Raw genomic sequence first — 23,750 nt, forward strand, 5'->3', positions numbered from 1 at the left:
CAAGTAGCATTGCTATGGGACATCCCACCAAGTAATTACTTGAGACTCTATATATATATATATATATATATATATATATATATATATATATATATATATATATATATATATATATATATATATATATATATATATTCAATTTCAAACTGAAAACGTAAATGATATCACATATGCCAGAAACCAAAAAAGTCCATTAGTGTTTCAATAGTAGTTCATATTCAGCACAAATCCTGCCAATATAAAGTGCTGTAAGTAAAAAAAGTGGCAAATGTTGCTAGCAGATCGTTCAGATTCACAGTAGTCCACCACCACACCTCCTGTGCAAATCCCTATAGGCAGGGCTCAAGTCCTGCGGGAACGCATGGGAACGGAGTTCCTGCACTTTTTCCACAACAGGAACTCAGTTTCCGTTAGCAGCCTTGTCCTGCAAGAGTTTGAAGTATGCGAGCTGTGTGGCAGGTGCTACACCAGCAGCTGCTGACACAGCACGCAATAGTAAGTGCCGCACACTTGATCATTCAGCCATTGCCAGTAGGGGGCCCCATGACAGCTTCGATCTACCTGTCAATCACAGCTAGCTGACGGGTAGATCTAGGTCTAGCTGACGGGTAGATCAGCCATTCTGCTCACAGGACATGCAGGGAGAGAGGTGAGCTGAGGAACATCAGTTTGGGGTGGTAAGCTGAGCACAATACCTGGCAACGTTTAATGCCAGGAGGGAAGTTTGTGTGGAAATATGTGAAGGGTTGAAATAGCAGCGAGTGTGTGTTGGAGCCCTGCAGAGTTTTCAACCCCCCAAGCTAACATACATCTCCTAAGCAGGAACACATCACTATCTCCCCAAGCATTCTGTGAATTAATTTTCAATGAAAAGTGTAAACTCACCACATAAACACTCTATATACAAAATAAAATTCCCCAATAAAGATCAGAACATGATGTTCACATTTGCATGAAAGCACAATTGAATGAATGCTGATTATTCAGAGAATTACCGTATTTATGTTTATTGAGGATTGTTTTTTTTTTCATGTACTAACAGTTAATACACAATACGAAAATTTGATGAAAAATACCACTTTTGAAGCGTTCGTGCATATGAGCGTATCATTTTTTTTTTTTTTTTTTGGTGGGGGAGTGGATCTTGGGTGGGAGTTCCCACAATTTTTTCCCCAGGACTTGACCCCTGCCTATAGGTTATGCACTTGCCAGAAAACCCTGGTTTAAAAGCACATCTCATATCACCGGAAGACTGATCGTATCGTTGGCTCTCACGTATAACAAGGCATCGTATATATCTCATCGGATGTAGAATAGTAAATTTTGGAAGAGGCAAAACCTGTGCGTGCTTGTCCTTATATAATTTATATTAAGGTTTCTTACTGGGTGCAGTTTGATATTCTGTATCACATTTTAAATTTAAACTTATAGTTGGATGTTTAAGTTTTAAAAACAATAAAGCGCTGCTAGGGCCTTAGTGCGGTTCACCATTGGTTGACTGTCTTGGGCTCCATTTTTTCGTTTTCTTGATTGATATAGCAGCAGCTACAATCTATGTTTTACGGTTAGCGCTGAGGGAGTAGGATTTTTAGTTTTCTAATATCCTTCTCTTATTTCTTTTTGTTTATATTATATTGCTTGGCTACAAAAACTGAGTGCTCCTGGAAGGAGGAGGGGTTATATAGGGGAGTCAACTTCCTGTATTGGTTATACCAGGGTCAACACCTGAAGGTAGGCCTGACTTAACGATCTTTCTGGCTGCAATGACAGGGACGCATTGTGCGGGGACTTATATTGGAACAATGGGCGTGGTCACTGGGTGATGTCACTTGGTGACCCTGCCCCATAATGAAGTCACAGTCCCAGCATCCTCCGGTCCGCCGGATAGTCTGATCGTGTGTACACGGCATAAGACAGACAATTCTGTGCCTAAGCTTGTGTATACAAACAATGGGACCCAACCCTCCCAACCCAACCCAACCCTACACATACTCAATTCAAAGGATCCCATGTTTGAATATGCAATGAGGGGCCATGGCCAGTCCGTCGTGTATACTTAATTTCCCTAATTATGTAATCTACTTACAAGGTTACGTTTCCTGCTCAACATAATCTGGGACAAGGATTTGCATTAAGGCAGACTGACTATGGCGACTGACTTATGTAAAGGATAGGGATTGGAGATGTAGCCAGTCCTTACCCTGGATTAGTGAGGCCCACCAATCAGAGCCACGCCATGCCAACCAGTGAGGCATCAGCCTGTAATGATACACAGACTAGATAGGAGGGAAACGCACTCTCTGGTGGAGCAGTCACCGGAATGGAACCTTTCTGGGTCATAGCCTGGTAACTATTGGAACTAAAAATGTTTATTTTATGTCTTTTCTGTCCTACTGTTTGTAGATTAAGGTTTTAAGGAATATACTTTGTATTCCTTCATGTAATCCATGATTTTCACCCTTTTCCTGTGCAATTAGATTGCTGTGTATTACTCTAGTCCTACTTTACTATATACCAATACATTTTTGCTGTTAAAGATTTCACTCTTGGTCAAGGAACTCTCATTTAACCGAAATCATATCTGAGAGAGATTAAATCTCAAATATAGTAAACCGGTAACACAATTTACCAAAAATGTAAATATTGCAGAATATACAGCCTTATGCTACATAACTAAGCTCCTCTTCATGCTGAATAAACTAAGTTAATGTATCTTAAATAGAAAACTATCTTTAGATTTTTACTCCAAAAGCATTTTATTAAAATAAATTTAACGATAAATTTTTTTAGGATTTTTAACCACCCTGGTTATAAAACATGTCAAACATTGTCATAAGATTGCCAGGATAGTACATAACCCCTTTTTGGAAAGTTGGCACACCAAGTTGATCTCTGTTTTTGCATATTGAGGAAAATGTAAAAATCCCAAAAGCAGAAATTATTGTGCCTGAGTGCAAATGGAGATCCATGCTTTAGAAGTATGGCATGCAATCCAGAAGAATTCCACAACTATATTGTACATCGCAACCGGCTCAGCCTGAGAGATGCAGCGACACATCACAAAACCGAACAAGCAGAGTGCACCGATGGTAACTTAAATCGACCACAAAGCAAAAGACAAATTCACTCAGTGAAAGAATGTGACAATGCTATCCATATCTGTGGTCCAGAAGACACCTTAGCTATGGTCAGCCACTGATATTTATCGGGGCAGTTTTCACATGATACCATATATCACATGTCTCTTTGCCATTTGTTTTATCGCTTCAATGAGACGCATGTGCTTTGGTGCCCTCCATACAAATAATTTTTGTTTATTTACTTTTTCTATGGTGCCAGTTTTTTTTATATTTGGTCACTTTGGCTTTGTATATGCAATTGTATTGTTCAGAATGTGTTTAGTTTTGCTTATCAAGACATGGGCAGAGCTGATCACACCACCCTACACCCGTGTGAGGAGGGAGTGTCTTCTATTTGGGGGTTCGGTGGGTCAGTCTTCCTTTTAGATTTGAAGATGCACAAGGTATGTGTGAAATGTCATCACCCCTTGGTCCGTTGTCCTAGTCCTGGTGGCAGTCTTTCAATAAACCTGTTGGACGGATGTTGGTGTGCAGCTATTTTTTTTTCTACTTTGCCATGGTCAGAGGCTGGGGCAAGGCTGTAATATGTCCTGGGATCATCCACCTCCGACCCACTCACACAGCTGTTCAAAGCACTGCATCCATAAAACTGCATTGAGAAATTACAACTTCCTTTGTTGTAGGAGGAAGGGAAGGCAACTCTTATGTAAACATTGGATTGCTCATCACAGGGATTACATGGTATAGAGCCACTCGGGTCAGCTCAGCTAACTTTAGCTGTGATCTGAACTGTTTAGTGAGACAGCAGTACATTGTCACAGGGCATGATGAATGTGTCACAGAAATCAGGAAGGTAAATGTTTGGGGGGTTTTTTTTCTTCAAAAAAATTGAATTACAACATGGAAACCAATATATGATTTTACATTTTGACCTTAAATTCACTTTAAACACAATACAGTATATGTTTTGTGTATTTGTTTATCCTTCAACTCTGAGAAGATTGAAGCATCAAGCATGTTCTAGGATTGGGCTGTTTAACCACTTCAGCTCCGGACCAATAAACACCTTAAGGACCAGAGGTCTTTTTGAAATTTCGCACTGCGCTGCTTTAACTGGTAATTGCGCGGTCATGCAATATTGCACCCAAACGAAATTTGCGTCTTTTTCTTCCCACAAATAGAGCTTTCTTTTGATGGTATTTGATTGCCTCTGCAATTTTTTTTTTTTTTTTTTTTTTTTTTGCGATATAAATGGAAAAAGAGTGAAAATTTTGAAAAAAAAAGATATTTTCTTCTTTTTGTTATAAAAAAAAATCGAATAAACTAAATTTTAGTCATACATTGAGGGCAAAATTTATTCAGCCACATGTCTTTAGTAAAAAAAAATGTCAATAAGCGTATATTTTTTGGTTTACGCAAAAGTTATAGCGTCTACAAACTAGAGTACATTTTCTGGAATTTACACATCTTTTAATTTATGACTGCCGATCTCATTTCTTGAGGTGCTAAAATGGCAGGGCAGTACAAATCCCCCCCAAATGACCCCATTTTGGAAAGTAGACACCCCAAGGAAATTGCTGATGGGTATGTTGAGCCCATTGAATATTTATTTTTGTCATAAGGGATTGAATAATGACAAAAAAAAAATAAACATTTTTTTACAAAAAGTTGTCACTAAATGATATATTGCTCACACATGCCATGGTTATATGTGGAATTGCACCCCAAAATATATTCCGCTACTTCTCCCGAGTATGGGGATACCACATGTGTGGGACTTTTTGGGAGTCTAGTCGCGCACGGCACCCCGAAAACCAATCACCACCTTCAGGATTTCTAAGGGTGCAAATTTTTGATTTAACTCCTCACTACCTATCACAGTTTCGAAGGCCATAAAATGCCAAAATAGCACAAAACCCCCCAAAATGACCCCATTTTGGAAAGTAGACACCCCAAGCTATTTACTGAGAGGCATGTTGAGTCCATGGAATATTTTATATTTTGCCACAAGTTGCGGGAATATTACAAACTTTTTTTTTTTTTTTGCACCAAGTTGTCACTAAATGATATATTGCTCACACATGCTATGGGCAGAAGTCAAATTACACCCCAAAATAAATTCTGCTGCTTCTCCCGAGTACGGGGATACCACATGTGGGGGACTTTTTGGGAGCCTAGCCACGTACGGGACCCCGAAAACCAAGCACTGCCTTCCGGATTTGAATATAAAATGCTACCAAAAAACCTGTTAGCGATGGCAGGGATCAGGCCTGACTCTGCGATCGCTGCAGTTGTGTTTAGTGTTTTGTAAGTGACAGTGATCGATCGATACTGCACTTGGGTGGGCTGGGCAGAGGGGCAAAACGCAGGTGCTAGCAGGTATTTGGGCTGATCCCGCTAACAATGCGTTTTTTTGGAACCCTAAACTGCTGGGGACGCTAGTATAGATCTGATCAGGTCAGATATTGATCTGTTCAGATTCTATACCACTACGGGAGGTGTATGCTTTGCGTGTGGGTGTTAGCGGTACTGGCACTAACCTAGCGCTGCCTGGGGCGACGCAGACCCTGACCCTAAAACCTAATTGATATCACCCGCCGGGTGATCAGGGGGTTAAACCTTTATTGGGTAATAAATGGTGGGTGCCCTGATGCTATAAAAAACAAACTAACCAGAGTCACCCGTAACACTTATACGGTGATCAGTGGTGAAAGGGTTAACTAGGGGCAATCAGGGGGTTCAAATTTTTATTAGGTAGTATATGGGGGTCCCTGGCGCTATATAAAAACCTGACGGGGAACCTAAATAACTAACTGGCTAACCAGCGTCACCAGTGACACTTATACTGTGATCGCTGGTGAAAGGGGGTGTAAGGGTTAACTAGCAGCAATCAGGGGGTTAAAACCATTATTGGGTAGTATATCGGGGTACCTAGCGCTATAAAAACCTGGCGGTGAACCTAAAAAAATAACTAGCTACCTAGCGACACTGATGCAGCGATCAGAAAAATGATCGCTTAGTGACACTGGCAAAAGGGGGTGAAAGGGTTAACTAGCGGAAATCAGGGGGTTAAAACCATTATTGGGTAGTATATCGGGGTACCTAGCGATATAAAAACCTGGCGGTGAACCTAAAAAAGATAACTAGCTACCTAGCGACACATGCAGCGATCAGAAAAATGATCGCTTAGTGACACTGGCAAAAGGGGGTGAAAGGGTTAACTCTAGGGGCAATCAGGGGGTTAAATCTTTATTGGGGGGTGATAGGGGGCTACCCTGGACCTAACACTAACTGTCCTGACAGTTTTTACTGTCACAACTGACACTGAATGCATTGATCAGTAAAGAAATGATCAATGCAATCAGTGACACTGTGACTGGGGGGGGGGGGAGGGGGGGCGCGGGGGGGGGGGGTTTGTGTGCCTGTGTGTACCTACATGTCAGTGTAGTGTTGGTGCACACTTACTATTAGTCTTCTCCTCGTAGTCCGGTCAAAAAGACCGCCCCGAGGAGAATGACATCACTTCCTCCTTCCTGTGTAAACAATACACAGTGGGAGGAAGCTTCTCATTGGCCAGGAGCGATCCAGAGGGGGTGGCCGAAAACCAACGGCCATCCCCTCATCACGGAGCGCTCCTGGAGCGAACCGGACCGCCGTATCCAGCGGAAGGGGGTCCGATCGGACCCCCCACCCGCTGGAAGGCAGGCACGTACATCTACGTGATTGTGCCTGCCTGTGCCATTGTGTTGACGTACATTGGCAATACGGCGGTCCTGAAGTGGTTAAAGTCAGACTGATAGTTGTTATCCCGTACACAAAGAAAGTGAGTACAATGAGAGAAAATGTACTGCTATTTTTTACACTTCTTAAACATGTAGTTAAAGGTATGAGAATCAAGCTCCAGAAGTGCACCATGTATCATTAGCATCTTTTATCCATTTTGCTTTGCGTTCTAGGAATGAGTAATGATATGTATTTATTAGAGGGAAGATCTGTCCTTTCATAGCTGTTATTACTAATTAGACCAAACCTTTATCTGGCAGGCCAGAAAAAGCCGCAGCCTTTAGTAGACTCTCAGCCCCCACCGTCGCTGCTCATTCCCCCTGTAGCTCTGATGTCACTGCTAATTGTGCTTTAGCTGATCCCATTAAAGGTATTAGTTTGAAAGATTGCATGACACTAGGTAGGTAATATTCTATGTCTGTAGTAGTGTAAAAGCAGCTGAGCTGCAGTTTTTCTGCACAAGATTAATCTTGCTATCGTGGCCCTTTTTGTACATACACAAGAATGCAGTAGTGCATTGGCCATGCAGCAGCTTTTGTTACAAAGTTTGCCATAGCCTTAGAATGCCTTTCATCTCCCTCCGGTTTAATCTGGAAACAACATATTTTTTAGAAGCAATGTGCCCGGTTCAAATCTTTTTTTTTTTTTTTTTTTTTTTTTTTGTGCATGTCAGGTGGTCTCCAGGTATAGACATTTATAAATGTGTTTATCTTGTATAGGACACAGGCAAAATATTCATAGACTTTGGGTTAAAGGCTTTGTACCATCAGGTGATTGGGTACTGACAAATCATTTTAAGGACATGCCCCCAAAGCATCACCTTTATAACCCTTCGCCACACTTAAAGTGGATGTAAACCCACGCTCATCCTTTTCTAAACTACTGCCATAGTGGTTATCTATAAGGATATACATGCCTCTTGCATGTATCCTTACCTGTCAAATGTCGCCCCTCTGTTATGAGACCCAAAAAACTGCAGATTCTGTGTGTGTGTGTGTGTTGTCCGAAGCTCAGTGGGTGGAGTTGTGATGTCAGTAGACTCCCCACCCACCTCTACACTCCCCTTGTCAATATGCATTTTCTCCTGGTGTATTTCTTACACTAAACTTCTGCTATGATCACTAACATCAAGTCAAAACCCAGAAAAGTCACCACATGACTTCAGCATGCCTAATTGTGCTGAGGTGTGGAGCAACCATTCCTGGGAGAGCTGGAGAACAAAGAGGATCTTTCCCTACACTATGGGGACAGCTTTTAATGTTGCTTCGGCATGGGATCCTGTGACTCTCACCTTGAAACTTATTGCAATGCATGTAGTCAGTTATAAGATACTATGTAGGTCCAGGGTATTGGTGGTGTACCCACTGAGAGCAGCGAGGCCTGGACATGCAAGACATGGTCATCCTGTATACTTCTAACTGTGACTGTTAAAAACTAGGGCAATATTTGGATTTTATTTACTACATTGTAAAGTGTGTTTTTTTGTTTTGTTTTTTTGGTGTTAAACCCAACCATTCAGAGCTTAGTCTCTGATGTATGACCAGATGGACATCACACCACAGATCACGCATTTTACCACTACCTTCACCAAAACCCCTTTGTTTCTCAGGCACTTTCTCCTGCCCTTTCTCCAGGAGGATTCGCTACAGGATGGTCTACAACTGGATTGTTGCTTTCTCCTAGCCACACATACCCCATATTCTGCACCCTACTGCAGGGATGTCCCACAGAGGAATACCCTACGCAGCTATGATGGAGACCAGACAAAAGGTAGCCATTGCTAAACCGTAGGTGAACATTCGCTCTGCCCAAGGCCCACACAACAGGTCTGTCTGGGCTCAAAAACAAATCCTGATATGCCTGCCCTAGAGGAGGCAGACAGAAGGAAATAAAGAGGACATAGAGGCAGAATAGGAGGAAGCTGTTAAGATTTTTCTTCCCCAAATTGCAGCTGTAGCGAAGAGGAAGCTTCATGCAATATGCTTGTAGAAAAGCTCACTGTTGCTGTCCAAAAAGCCTTGGCGATGTGCACCAGATACTCTTCCATATCACCATGCCCATTTGGGTGCAAAGAGACCTGCAAAATCTTTAAAAACATTGCCTGTTCATGAACAGATAGAATGTGCAGCCTATGACAATTGGATCGCTCCAGACAGGATGCTCTCCCCTACCCCCACCCCAAAATCTTTGCCAAACTCTATCCAGTGGAAAAAGTTTGCAAAAAGTAGTCTCTTCCTGTGGTTAATCCTGCCAACTTGGTCTTAATTACTGCAATACCACTGCATACATATACAGCTTCGTATTGAGGTAGTTGTTTTCTGCTTGCTAAAAAACTAAAGACTTGCAGAGTGGCGTAGGGTTATAGGAAATGTGCCCAGGGAGTGTGTCCACGAAAGCATTGACAGTGTCTAATCACCTGACGGTTGAAACTTATAATGCCAGGATCAATTGTTGTGTCCTGTAGTGTACTCCAACTTGGGGGTAAATCAAAGTTCCTTTGTTTACTTTTATCACACTGAAAGCTTTCAATGGTAAGTACAGCACTGCACTGTAGCTGAAAATCCACAACTGCAGGAATTGTTTTCATTTCAATTGTATAGTTGTTTTTTGCCATAGGATAAGTCGTCTTATTTACATGAAGCTGCTTTCTTTTCATTGTGTTGCCATTTTTAACTAAATTTGGTATGGAAGATTTCCATATTTCCTCACAAGCTGTCTATATCCTAGCAACAGAGGGACAGAAGGTGGCTCTTACTGCCCTTCACATTGGCAACACAAGGACACTAGGCAGTTTCCTTCACAAGCTGTCTGCATCCTAGTAACAAAAGGATGCTAAAGCTGCAGAGGTCACATAAAACTTAGCAAACAGAAGGGAGCTAGGTGACTGAAGTCTCAGCCGTCTGCATCTTAGCAACAGAAGGCATTTACGCAGTAATGCTGTGCATGTAAACGCAGCTCAAACACATTACATTTGTATGGAACACTTTTTTTCTCAGGATCTTGCGATTGCTTCTGCTAGCAAGATCCTGCATACTAGTTGCCTTATTTTCATACAACCAAGTGCATGTACACTAACAAAAGCCATACTGCAAGAAGATCATTTTGTGACACTAGTTCTATCCATAGCAAACAAATAACTGCATGTTTCGGGTGTCTGTGTTGCAAGAAGTGGAACAGGCTGCAACATTTTGCCTAGTTCTGCAGTCATTTTTGCCTGAAAAACGTAGAATAAATAATCCAGTACTTCCTGCTTACTTCAAATCTCTGCTTACTAGCCATTGAAGGTGCCATTGTCTGTAAAGCCTCGTACACACGGTCTGATTGTTGTACGACCAAGCGTCTGATTTTTGTCAAAAGCGCGTGTTCAGGATTTTTCTAGCATACGAACTATCCACAAAGATGTCCTCATTGGTGCCTTCATTGTCCATTCACAGACTGGAATAGGTATTTTATCTCTCATCTTTTTGTGTTGTGTTCTTTGAGTTTTGCTTTAAACATTACTAAAAGGATGAGTTGCTTTTTACTCTACTGCAGGGTGGATTTGATTTTAAATCGGCTCGATTTTTAAATAATTTTAAAGAGCAACAGTCACCTCTGTCACGCAACGGCTCCTCCTCTGACCCGCTGTTTACTCACCGACAGTCCCACTCACTTTAATGGGATGACTGGTGATGCGGCAGTGACACAACAAGTTGATGTAACGGCAGCAGATGAGCGGATGCCCGCTAACAGGCTCTGCCATGATGGATCTGAAGTGACAGGTGCTCTTTAACCACTTCCCGACCGGTGCACGCCGATGTACGTTGGCAGAATGGCACGGTCAGGCATATTGGCGTACAGGTACGTCGAGCTTGCATGTCGGTTGGGACCCCCGTGAGTCCGGTCATAGGTCCTGCAGACTTGATCGCCGCAGGCATACCCGCGATCGTCTCACGGGGCAGCTGAACGAGGAGATGCCGTTGTAAACAGCATCTCCCCATTCTGCCTAACAACAAGTGACGCTGATCTCTGCTCCATGTGATTGGAGCAGAGATCAGTGTTCACTAAAACAAAGCCCAGCCCCCCACAGTTAGTAACACGCCTCTAGGAACACCTAACCCCTACACTGCCACCCACTGGTTAACCCCTTCACTGCCAGTGTCATTTACACAGGAATCTCTGCATTTGTATAGCACTGATTGCTGTATAAATGACAATGGTCCCAAAAATGTATCAGAAATGTCCAATGTGTCCGCCATAATGTCGCAGTCACAATAAAAACCGCTGATCGCCGCCATTACTAGTAAAAAAAAAAAAAAAATTCATAAAAATGACATAAAACTATCCCCTATTTTGTAAACGCTATAACTTTTGCGCAAACCAGTCAATCGCTTATTGCGATTTATTTTTTTATTTTTCAAAAATATGTAGAATACGTATCGGCCTAAATTGAGGGAAACATTTTTTTGTATATATCTTTGGGGGATATTTATAACAAAAAAAAAAAAAAAATTACTTTTTTGGTTTTTTTTTTTTCAAAATTGTCGCTCTATTTTTGTTTATAGCGCAAAAAATAAAAACCGCCGGGGTGATCAAATGCCACCAAAAGAAAGCTCTATTTGTGGGGGGGGGGGGGGGGGAGAATGTCAATTGTGTTTGGAGCCACGTCGCACGACCGCGCAATTGTCAGTTAAAGCAACGCAGTGCCGAATCTCAAAAAGTGGTCTGGTCTTTGACCAGCAAAATGGTCTGGTCTGAAAGTGGTTAAATGTAAGGACTTATTCTTGCTGGTAGTTAGAATCTTTAATATTTGCAAACAAAGTTAAGGTTTCCCATTTAGAATAAGCTGTCAGGTTAGAAGAACCGCAATATCAGAACCGATTCAATCATACATTTTGTAGTGTACATAGATTTGCAAAACATTTGACTAAAGGAATATCTCTGAACTTTGTTTTATCTCATCGTTCCTTTGGAATTGTGTGAATGCATTAATGCAGTGCATGTTATGTCAGTTTGCAGCACTTATATTCATTGAATGAGTTTACCAAAAATGTAAATATTGTAGAATATACAGCCTCATTCTGCATAACTAAGCTCTATTTCATGCTGAATAAACTAAATTATTAATGTATTTTAAATAAACTATCTTTAGATAGATTTTTACTCCAAAAGCAATTTATTAAAATAAATTAGATTAAAAATAGATATTTTTTTTTCATTGATTTATATCCACCCTGCTCTACTGGATTATCACCAATTTCATATTGTATTTCAAAATTCCAGTATGATTCCAATATAAAAATAAAAAATCCTATACTGACCCATTCTTCACATAAATCATGTCCTACTTGATGGTATATACCAAAAGCAGTAAATACCAATCAGTGCAATAGTTTGTTTTTGAATTATCACATCCCTGCAAGTATGACCACTCTGCGGCAGATACTCTACGTGAGGATTAAAAATTTAAAGAATGATCTCACAAATACCATGAATTTTATGCTTTCATTTCAACTTTCTTTCCAGGGAAAATATTTTTGTCTTTGATCACATGTTGTGAGGTCTGTCTGACATTTTTGCTTTGTCTACAGTGATTTGGAATCGAGGAGAGAAGTAAAGAAAGAAGAGGGAGAAGCATTTGCCAGGGAACACGGCCTTATTTTTATGGAGACCTCAGCAAAGACTGCCTCAAATGTGGAGGAGGTAACGCATAAATACCCAACATGTTCTCTTATGGTGCTACTGCTGCACAGTCAACTAATGCAGGGATATGGAGTGAAATGTATTAATCTAATCAGTAGAGCAGATAACTAAATATACAATTTTTTTTAAATCCATTGTGGCTTGACACACACATACAACAGCTGTAACATTGCTAAGTTGCTATATTGTATAATTTGCAAAAAGCAGTATGTGTTTTTTTCGTCTGCAGTTAGTGAGGTGCGTCTTGTGTGTTCTAGTGGACCAGAGGGGGATGATTTCTCTCTGTTGGTACTAAATTCAATTTCTCCCAGCCTTTTGGCAGAAATAAGACACTCTTCCTCAAAACATTAGTATACAGCCATCTACCAGAGGTTAAAACTGGAAATCAAGAGGGACGAGCTCTCTAGTTGCTCTACCCCTGCACATGAGCATAGTTTAGATTGGTGTCCCGAGGAGGTAGGACATCTCTCCCCGGCTCTGCTGGATCTAGATATTAATTTTCAAAGTGGGAGTGCCAACATGCTTTAGGAATTTTCATCCTGTTTGCTTTTTGACAATATTTTTTTATTTAATTATTTTAAAGAAGTTTTGTATGTATGTTTTGTATATCAAGCACTAGGATCCACAGACCTAGATAGCTGGGACAGCAATGGTTGCTCACATAAAGTCTTGCCAATGTGGTGTTATCCCCCCCACCCACATTTCTGATGCACACCTGTTCTGTGTGCAGCTTTGTTTACACTCCCAGCAAAGGCCAAATGAATCACCACAGCGAGAATCTCCTTGATATTTTGCATGTATTTTGTTGCTACACATGACTCCTCCATCGCGTGTACCCGTTTGGAAGATTTTGTGCCTGTTTGTCCTTTTCCTGCATGTGGATTTTGTTCCTCCTTACTGTTCTAATAAATCACTTCTCTGCTTGTGGCTTTTGCATCAAGCAGTTTTAGCATTAGGACTTTCTGTATTGTGTTGCAGTTAATCTTTTGTCAGGTAAGCTAAAAAGAAATAATTTCTGAAGGCCAACTTCCAGGGAATACTTTATATCAGTTGTTGATCCCCTATTGTGCAAGGATGTAAACCTTATATTGGGAAAATTAATACTTCTACTATGATTCAACTGACGGGAAGCGACAGACACCGCATTTTTTTTCCTGTACTTGCAAAAATGATGGTTGCCTGAAAGATGAAAATGAATGCAGCCAACACATCTGACTGTTGAAAATCCCTCGCTTACAGCTTTGAGTTTGTAAAAGACATTGGCTGATTGGCTACCATGCACAGCTGCACCAGAGTTTGCACTCCAGCTTTAGTAGATCATCTTCAGAATGTTTTCAGCTACCCCTATCCTTTCGGCATTAGTGAGGGTCACGGACATGGAATACAGTTGTATTACCCAAGTGTGTGTGTGTGTGTGTGTGTGTGTGTGTGTGTGTTTTTTTTTTTTTTTTGTTCCCCTTTATAATAAAAAAAAAAAAATATATAGATATAATTTTTTTTTTTTTATTATAAAGGAAAAAAAAAACGCATACACACGTGTGTGTGTGTGTGTGTGTTACTAAACCCAGGACCCTGCATTCACTAGATCTGGTCTCTCACAGTTCAGAGATCATGGTAATGCAAATATTATAGTAAACATAAACTGCTAAATACCTTTTCTCATCAGCAGTATATAGCAGTTTTGTGACTTTGATCAGTGTCCAACCAAGCACTGACTAAAGCTTGTAGGAGGAGTTTTCATTCTGACAGACTGTCCTTTGAGGGTGCAGGGCCCTCCATCTGGACAGTGCTGATTGGCCCTGTGCTGATCACATGCACCCTCCTCCAAAAAATGTAAAATGTTCTCGAGCAATATACACCAAACTAAGCATGTGCAGAGTGCCCCCAAGGATCTGTCCTATCAGCAGTTGAGTCCCCGTTAAAGAAGAGAAGGAGCAGAGAAGACAGGCTCACACAGCTTTTTTTGCACAATTTAGAAGATTGACCCCTTAGGTTCCATAGTGAGTATGACAAGCATACTTTGCATAAACTGACAGATTTTACAGTAGTAAGTTTAATAACACTTTAAAAAAAACTTAATCTTGAGTTTCATGCTAGCCAGTGAAACGATCTGCAGGTAGCACACCACCATGTGCGATTTCTTAAAGGTTTTCTATTGCAGTGTATGTTCTCCTTTTAATATGAAGATGTTCTGTATGTGGCCTTGATCAATTTGGGAACATATATTGTACTAGACAAAAAATGCGTTTTTAGATATTTTAAAATTACAGAAATAATTAAGAAGAGCTATGCTTAATTGCAAGTGGCATCCCATTAATTAGCTACTCAGAAACTTTCCGCTTCCTTACCTTTTTTTAATTTTTTTTTTCTTTTTTGCTCTCTCGCTACAAGGGAGGATTGGGAGGGAATGTGGAAAGTCAGCCAGCTTAGCAGGATCCCCCATCAACATGACAGCTGAAGATTAATTAGTAGTTCAGTAATAATGGAGATACATCTTCTCACCAAGCTTTAGCTTTCGATAGCAGATTTATCACTAGAACACAATCAGCAGGGGGTCATCCCAGCAGTTATGTGAAAATGTGCAGGGGTCACTTGGACTTTCACAATGGCATCTTGAAACATTACACAGTCCCTACATTTATACCCAGTGATGTTGTGGAGATGGTAAAATTGATATGGGACAAACTCTTTATACAACTAGTGTTGCATCATAGTGCATACCTCATGATGGTTTTGACTGCATATTATACCTATTTATCTGCTTGCTGTAAATTTCATTGTCTGCATTTATATTTGAATTAGTCAATCTCTTGGGCATGGTTCAGAGCCATGTGTGTTGGAACCATTCGAAAAATCGTAAGCTTTCTGACATACATAGAACTTTGCTGCGGTTTGGCAGATATGTGGGGTGCTGTTAATGTCCAATTAACCATGTGTTTCAGTGTAGCACAGTTTTACAAAAGGGTCAGAAACGTATTTTCTTGCAGATGGGACAGCCCACTGAAATGAATGGGGCTGCCTTACACGCATCATGCATAATTTAGAACTAGGCCTTAAAGCTCAAGTGAGCTTAGCTTAAACTAGCTAAATACATTTGCTTCAATCCAAAGATGTACAGTTTTTAATTTCTTATACACAGCCTGAGTAGAAAAGTCTGTCACCCACCAGGATGCTGCAGATTGGCACCCTTCATTTTCTGTGGAGAAGTTTTGGTATCGCAGAAGTCCAACATGCCCCCAGCTTTAGGTTTCTAGAGGTCTCTAAGCATACATCATGAGTTTTGCTGTTTGCAAAGCTATAGGGCTGCCTCAGTAGGGGGCATGTCAGACATCAGCAGTAAAACAAATACTTGTCAATCGAGGCCAATGATCTTTTCACATTGTCACTGGGAAAGTAAATGAGGGGAAATCTTCCCTAGGGAGTCCCCAATAGCAGTAAAACCTGGCAGGGGTTCTAATCCTTCTCCCCCACTCATCTAAAATGAAGACAATTGTTTCTTTTGGTTTGGCGCACCTTAAAGCGTAAGTAAACCCTGATGGGTTTACTTCCTCTTTGTTTTCCTGTAAACAAAAAGCATAATGAATTACTATGCATCGCATAGTAGTCCATTATGTGTCACTTACCTGACACAGGAGCCAGCGAAGTCACCGCTGTCCCTTCTTCCCAATGCGCATGGGTGCCGCCACTAACTGCATATCACCGTTGGCAGCGGCATGCTCAGTGCGTCTGCACGCCGCTGTCTATGGTGCATGCGCCGTAGACAGCGGTGCCTGTCTTTTTGCAAATATCTCCTAAACCGTATAGGTTTAGGAGATATTTCTTGGACCTACAGGTAAGCCTTAATCTAGGCTTACCTGTAGGTCAAAGTGATCTGTAAGGGTTTACAACCACTTTAAAGTCTAGCTGCAGCCAAACCTTTTTTTTATTTTCATTTAGGAATTGGGAAGGGTTAGAACTTCTGTCAAGTTTATTTTTTGACTCCCCCCCCCCCCCCCCCCCCCCGGTGACCTTTTCAAGGCTTTTCAAGACCGAAAGGCACAGACAATAACACCCTCCGAGTGGTAAAATTTCTAACTACAATAAAAAGGTGTCACCGTCTGTGTTTTAGAGTTTTTTTCCTAGCTTCCTGTGAGGGTCAAGAAATGAAACAAAATATCCCCAAGGGACAAATGATTTTAAAAAAAGACCTAACCAAGACCCTTACCCTTCCCCATGACAAAGATTTGGCTAGGATCGAAATTTGAGTAGCGATCACATGAGAATATACTTATGTTATCTAAGCAGTACTCCAGAATTTTTCAAGGGTTATTTAATCTTTGCCAAAAAAACTGCCTATAGAGATAAGGGGCATCTATAGATAAAAACATACTGTGCAGCTATGACTAATAATGCCTTTTCTATAGGTGTAGGTAATTTTACACCACCTGACTTGAATACTCCCAGGACATTTCTAAGTAAGGCTTAATCATTACTCTTGACCTTCAACTATCACAGGAGTGAGCCCGAGCCCTCAAACACTGAGCTCAGAGCTACTGCATTGGGTGAGAGGGTTCACGGGAGTGAGGGCTTACTCCTGTGATGGTGGAGGTCAGCAGTAACGACTATGCCTCACTTACTAATGTCCTGGGAGTTTTCCAGTCCTAATTCAGGAGGTACATAAATTGCCTACCCCTTATGTAAAGTCAATTTTTCAATGTTGGTTAAAGCTTAACCGTTTATCTGCATTTTTTATTTTTTTTATGTTTTTGTAAAAGTGAACTAACGCCATAAAGAGCAGCATTCACAGAATAGATTTGTGTAAATTTGAGCACACACCTTGTTTGTCCACAAGGTGGCAGTAGAGTACATGAAATCCAAGCGTGACGTATATTTGTTTACAAGTCTTGGAATCACAATGGGGTTGCTGATTCACATCCCATGCTTTTAATTCCGGTCTGTACATATGGATTTGGTTTATTGAACGATATGTACTTGGGGCCATACTTTCCTTATGTATGACTGAGGAGTCTTGATGGTTCCTACAGCTTTTATGTTTTTGACATTGGTGTTTATGCTACTTTAATACAAAGCTACGTTAATACTGCCCAGAGTAAAATTTCAGCTACACTGTTTGCATTTAATATATAGGTTGTATATATGCTGATAGTACGAAAGACAAAATTTGGAAACATTTGAAATCATTGAGGAAGAACACTGACAAATTAACATGCATGTTATTTGCAATGTACCGTAACTAATATTTTCTATGTTTGAGTTTATGTTAAATCCTCGGCTCAGACACCTGTTTTTACCATGCCTCAAGGGTTTGTATGGCTACTATACTTTACAATTATCAGTCTATTGAATGAGGCTGAAGGTGTCCTTTTGGTAGGACTGTTATATTTGACAGGGAAGGCTGTGGAGCCTGAAATACTTCTGATGCACTATAGGGGGATGTAGTGGTAGAAGGTGTCTAGGAAGAGAGATTTATATACAGAATACCTTGGGGAAAGCTAGTGATAAATGTTGCTGTCATCTACATTGAGTTTCCCAATAGTATTTCAACTTCTCACTAATCATTCAGCCCTCATCTTTTGTGCTATGATGCTTATTTCAATATCAAATATACCATATCCCAGTGTTTGATGTACCACACTCAGCAGTCTTTTAAACTGTTTACTAAATGTTTAAAGAGCTCTTATTAAAAAGTTTCATACTGAATATGATTTTTATACCTCAAGTATACATTTTACTATATATATATATATATATATATATATATATATATATATATATATATATATATAATTTATTTATTTATTTTTTTCGTTTTGAGTGTTCTACTCTTTTACATGATTTAGTTTTGCTGTAAGTTCTATTCTATTTTAACCACTTTTATACAGGGCACTTGTACACCTTCCTGCCCAGACCAATTTGTTGCTTTCATCGCTCACATTTTGAATGACAATTAAGTGGTCGTTTGAGGATGTACCCAAAACTTTTATCATTTCCCCCCCCCCACAAATAGAGCTTTCTTTTGGTGGTATTTGATCACCTCCTGGGGTTTTTATATTTTACGCTACAAATAAAAAATAAAAAAAAATAGGGGGGGGGGGGGGCGGAATTTTTTTCTTTGTTACAAAACTTTGTAAATAAGTGTGTTTTCTCCTTCACCGGTGGCCACTAGTGAGGCAGTGCTGATTGGTACAGGCGGCACTGATATACAACACTGGGCACTGATGATGGTCATTTATAGGTGACACTGAGGATGGGCATATATGTGCTGCACTGTTGGGCAGCATTGATCCCATCCCTAATGGGCAATTATTTCCATCACTGGTGGGCATCCCTCCCATCACCACCCTCTCAGGAGAGCAGTTGATCGGCTCTCCTCTACTCATGTCTGTCAGCCCGAGTAGAGGAAAAACCGATGCATGGCTATCCTGTTTTACACTGTTTGGATACAGCTGATCACATGGTAAAGAGCCTCCGTCATGGGTGGGGGGGGTCTTTACCTAGAGCAGAGATGCAGAGTGTCAGATTGACACGTCACACCACTGATCTTAGTGCCCAGTCAGGATAACTGAACACAAATACAATTTATAAAAATGTATTTGAGTTAACAACTATGAATGAAATAAAAGTAGTGAATTATTTAAATGGTTCTCACTCTATATTATCCTTGGTAAAATTAAAGTGTGTATGGGATGGGAGGGTCAACTTTAGTGTTTGACAGAGTCAGTTATTTCTTGCAATACTAAAAATCAATTTTTAGTATTCCTTATACCAGCATATTTATCTTCTGCAGAGTCCCAGCTTTGATATTAGCTAAAGCAGATTGTACAATTAAATAGTATTGTGCGTGCACAATTTTAGTATATCCTAGTCCACTCAGTGCGTGTGTGTAATTTTGGCATTTTATTCCCTACGTTAGTATGTTATCTTTCTCCAGAGCTCCAGTTTTGCTATTTCTTAGCTGGAGGCCCTTTGTTTTCCTCTATGGCAGGGTTGTCCAACCTTTTGACTTTTACAGGAAATAAGTCATTTTGGGAGGTCAGTTTCTAGTTTAGCTTCATCCCGGTGGAAGAGTGTACATCTGGAACCCTGTGTAGAGATAAGGGACCCACCAGTACTTGTCCGTCCATGTCCGCTGAAAAAAAAATAGAATCGTTAATGGAGGTGGGCTCCCATTGAGCTGGAAATGGTGTAAAGGTTGTTCACAATATTCCAGGAAAAATCAAGAGCGGTCGTACTTAAAACTGCATATGTCATACTGATAAAGATATTAATGACCAGTGTGTGGGCAACACTATGCTGCAGGTCCTCATTAGAGAAATACACATCTTTCAATTTGAATTCGTCCTTCTACCTTCAAACCTTTTTATTCTTGGCAGAAAAGATGTATTTTAGAACTTGGAATAATCTGATTTTCAAAGTCACTGGAGAATTAAGTTAGGGAGGCTTGTGGTTAACTCAGTAATGGCTGATCCCTGAGCTAATAAACACTCCTCTATGGGCTTCTGCATTTATTGCACGTAAAGCTGTTATTAACTCATAAACTGCACTCAATTCCCAACACAGTCATAGGCAGACCTTCCCCTGTGAAGCCTGAAATGCGGTGGGATTGGGGGGCTAAAATCTACAGACCTTCCCATCTTTTTTTCATCCTAAATCGCTTATATACTTGGAATCAATTGCTTGAGTCTCTACTGGCTCTTAAATGTAATATGCTTTGGCAAGGGTTAATCTTTGCATTTCCTGAATGTTTTTCTTAGAGGATTATGGTAACTTAGTTGAAATAAATAGTCTGTGGTGTCTTTTGGCCTTCGTTTTATAGCTGAAGCTAAACATATCCTGTTTATCCAGTGGGTTTTGTGCTACGTCTCATTATTTCCAGTCACGTTCCATGGTGTAATTTAGTTTGATGGCGTAATTCTACAGGATGCAAGGAAGTGTACAGCGAAGAATATGGTGCACATATAGTGGCACAGTTTGCAGAGTACAGCACTTGCTGCACATAAAGCTCTAAGACTGTGGTTGGTGCTGCAATTTTTCCAGCTTTACATATGATGAAACCTCGCATTGACAGAGATTCATGGCTTGCACGGAGGAGATTCCTTCAGGGGCTTGCCATTAAGGAAGAGTTTAATATAGAACTTCCTACCTAAAATGATTACCTTCATATCTAGCAGGATAGTGTAGAAAGAGGATGGATTGATTGGTGTCATAGCGGCTGTTGTCTGTCTTTATCATAAGAGTGGCTGGTGTTTGGCCTGCTGTACACTGTTTACGTTGGGCTTGTCTATACAATGCCCAATGTATAGAATGGCTCTGTTCACAGTTATGTATTTGGTGTGCATCTGATTCAGTGCTTTGTGAGTTTACATGCGTTAACATTCATCCATATGTAGCATGCTTTGCTAGAAACCACATCAAATATGCAGTGAGCATGGCATTTTCCAACATGTGAGCATGCGTGGTCCCAGTCTTCCAATTTTTTAAAAACTTTTTTGGGATGAATACTGTACTGATTAAAATAGTTTGTTATGGTATGAGAAAAATGTTTCCCTTCGGATAATTTTGCATCAACTGTCAGCTCTCAAAAGCTGTGTACTAACCATCAGATTATCATACGATCACTTGAAAGCTGTATTTTTCTTCCTATTTTCTCTTTGTGTATAAGTATAGAAAAAAATACCTGTTTATCCTCCAGAAATCAAATGTGCTCTTACCAGTTAGCATTGTTTCTAACTGTGTGTGTTCTATAAAAACCCCTTTATTGCAAGGAATGGAGAAAAGTGGGAGATATTCTGTACCAATTCCTGGCCTAGGGTGACAAACTGCTGCCCTATAGATGAAGTGCCGTTAAGTGAGTGCAGTCACCCTAGGGCAAGAAATGTTACTGACAGGACAATCAAATGAAACCAAATGGATAAAAAGGCCTTAAATAAGAAAACAAATACAGCTACCACATCTAAGCACTGGTAAGTTGCAGTATATAACCTTTTTGTTCTAAGGTACGCAAGCAAGCTTATATAAAGTAGTGAATGCGACATTCACCAAATATTTGCAACACGTGAACCTTTGAGATGCATGTGCTTTAAATGATGACTAATTTTTTTTTCACCAGTGTATGTTTAGTGAGAGTTGCATTTGTTGCCTTATAAATAGTCCTCGGTCTCTGGCCATCTCTTGCACCTTGTCCTCGGTCTCTGGCCATCTCTTGCACCTTGTCCTCGGTCTCTGGCCATCTCTTGCACCTTGTCCTCGGTCTCTGGCCATCTCTTGCACCTTGTCCTCGGTCTCTGGCCATCTCTTGCACCTTGTCCTCGGTCTCTGGCCATCTCTTGCACCTTGTCCTCGGTCTCTGGCCATCTCTTGCACCTTGTCCTCAGTCTCTGGCCATCTCTTGCACCTTGTCCTCGGTCTCTGGCCATCTCTTGCACCTTGTCCTCGGTCTCTGGCCATCTCTTGCACCTTGTCCTCGGTCTCTGGCCATCTCTTGCACCTTGTCCTCGGTCTCTGGCCATCTCTTGCACCTTGTCCTCGGTCTCAGGCCATCTCTTGCACCTTGTCCTCAGTCTTTTATTTAAACACTACTAATAGTATTAGCAAAATCCATTTGGTACACCTAGCAGACATAATACAGGAAGCGTCAGAGGCTGCAGTCATGATACAAGAGATCAATGCAGCCTCACCAGTGCCTGTCAGATGCAGCCTCACCTGTGCCCAGATCAGAGTGGTGATGTCTCGCTATGTCATGGAGCTGGATTTAAATTTCCCGGCCGCAGTAAGAATGTCCTGCTTTCTGTGATCACTTCACACTGATTCAATGTCCCACTATTGGATCAGTATGCAGTCTATCACAGGAGGCAGGACATTGTTACTGCAGCTGCCCAGACAATTCATCTCCATGACACATGGAAATCGTGGCTTTGCAAGATGACACCACCCGCAATGGAGGGACCTCACCCCCTTTTCGGCTCCATTATCTGCACTTTTGTTCTTTGTCGCATGCCAAAAAACAGTTTTCAGACAATTTTCGGCGAGCGAGATTTTGGTGCAACACTAGTGTTAGACAACATTTTTTATACCATATATTAATGACACCATTTTTTTCTTGCCCAACTCTATGTGCTGCCATTCAGAGCACTGCACCTCAGCCTGGAGGCGGGAGAGAAACGGCCACCAAGGAAGAAAGGGGTACTGTTTGCTCTGTCCCTCATACGCTAACCGTAAGTCCGGCGCTCTGGAAGGCTGCACGTATAGTTATAGAGACTCTCTGTACACCGTAGATCCCAGCAGCAAAGAGCGAACAAGAACATAGTAGTGCAGCCAGGAGGTGGTTGAAAAAGGAAGTGCCAGCGAGGTAATTAAAAGGAAAAAAATGTATACATATGACTTTATTACCACTCTAATGCTTATGTTTTCTAAAAGACTTCATTGATATTTTAATGGTCATCTCCTAATTGGAGGCACAAGTGGTAGGTCATATTGTGCATAAGAACTTGACAGATGTAAACAGTGTTGCCTGCAACAGGCTTTGAGTATGCAATTATTTCTTGAGGATCTTAAGAATCTTAGTAATATACAGGAATGTAAAATAAACATTAAGACTTAGTAGAGCACTAGAGGTAAAGTGCAATTAAGTCAAGGTATTGAAAGTCATTCTTCGTGCTTAAAACAAGTTAAAGTGTACCCATATTTGTAGCATTTGGCATATCGATAAGTTGATATAACAACCACTGGCAACTAATTTATGTTTTAGATTTTTTTCATTTTCCTAGGTAGGGTAACGTAAACATTGGTTGCTTTCTTTTTTTTTTTTGCATAGGCTGTTGTGTTGCTAGTATAAAAGGTGCATTTGTGTGTACATTTATTTTCTAAATGGGTTCTGCATGTACTGCAGAATGTATATTAGGATTGTTCTCCTTCCCAAAGACCGACCTGAGCTGGGGCCAATAAATATTTTGAAAGAAATTCTTGGTATACAACTTAAGTGTTTTTCCCAGCTCATTATTTCATTTAAAATCTGGCCCCCTTCATCTTCATTTACACCCTATGCTCTGCCACATGGATGGACCCAACTCTTTGATGGGCAGCGCTTCTAGTGGGTGTTGTGCTGAAAGTGGTAGGTCCAAGCTTACAACCTTGGAAGTTGGCAGGAATTTACATACCAGCGCACCCTGAGATTCAGATCACCCACTGCTTTAAATCGCTAATGTG

At 40.8% G+C, this 23,750-nt stretch overlaps 1 protein-coding gene across 1 annotated transcript in view; it reads left to right on the top strand.

The window, feature by feature from the left end:
• RAB2A (RAB2A, member RAS oncogene family) overlaps nucleotides 1–23,750 on the top strand; it is a 156,958-nt gene that overhangs the window by 103,436 nt on the left and 29,772 nt on the right. The window contains exon 6 of the mRNA XM_077492754.1: nucleotides 12,434–12,545. Within this exon, the coding sequence (XP_077348880.1) occupies nucleotides 12,434–12,545 (112 nt within the window). The remainder of the gene's footprint in view (nucleotides 1–12,433; nucleotides 12,546–23,750) is intronic.

This window comes from Lithobates pipiens, unplaced genomic scaffold (assembly GCF_037356315.1).
Source record: "Lithobates pipiens isolate NorthernLeopardFrog02 unplaced genomic scaffold, aLitPip1_a1.2 Scaffold_19, whole genome shotgun sequence".
NCBI classification, from domain to species: Eukaryota; Metazoa; Chordata; class Amphibia; order Anura; family Ranidae; genus Lithobates; species Lithobates pipiens.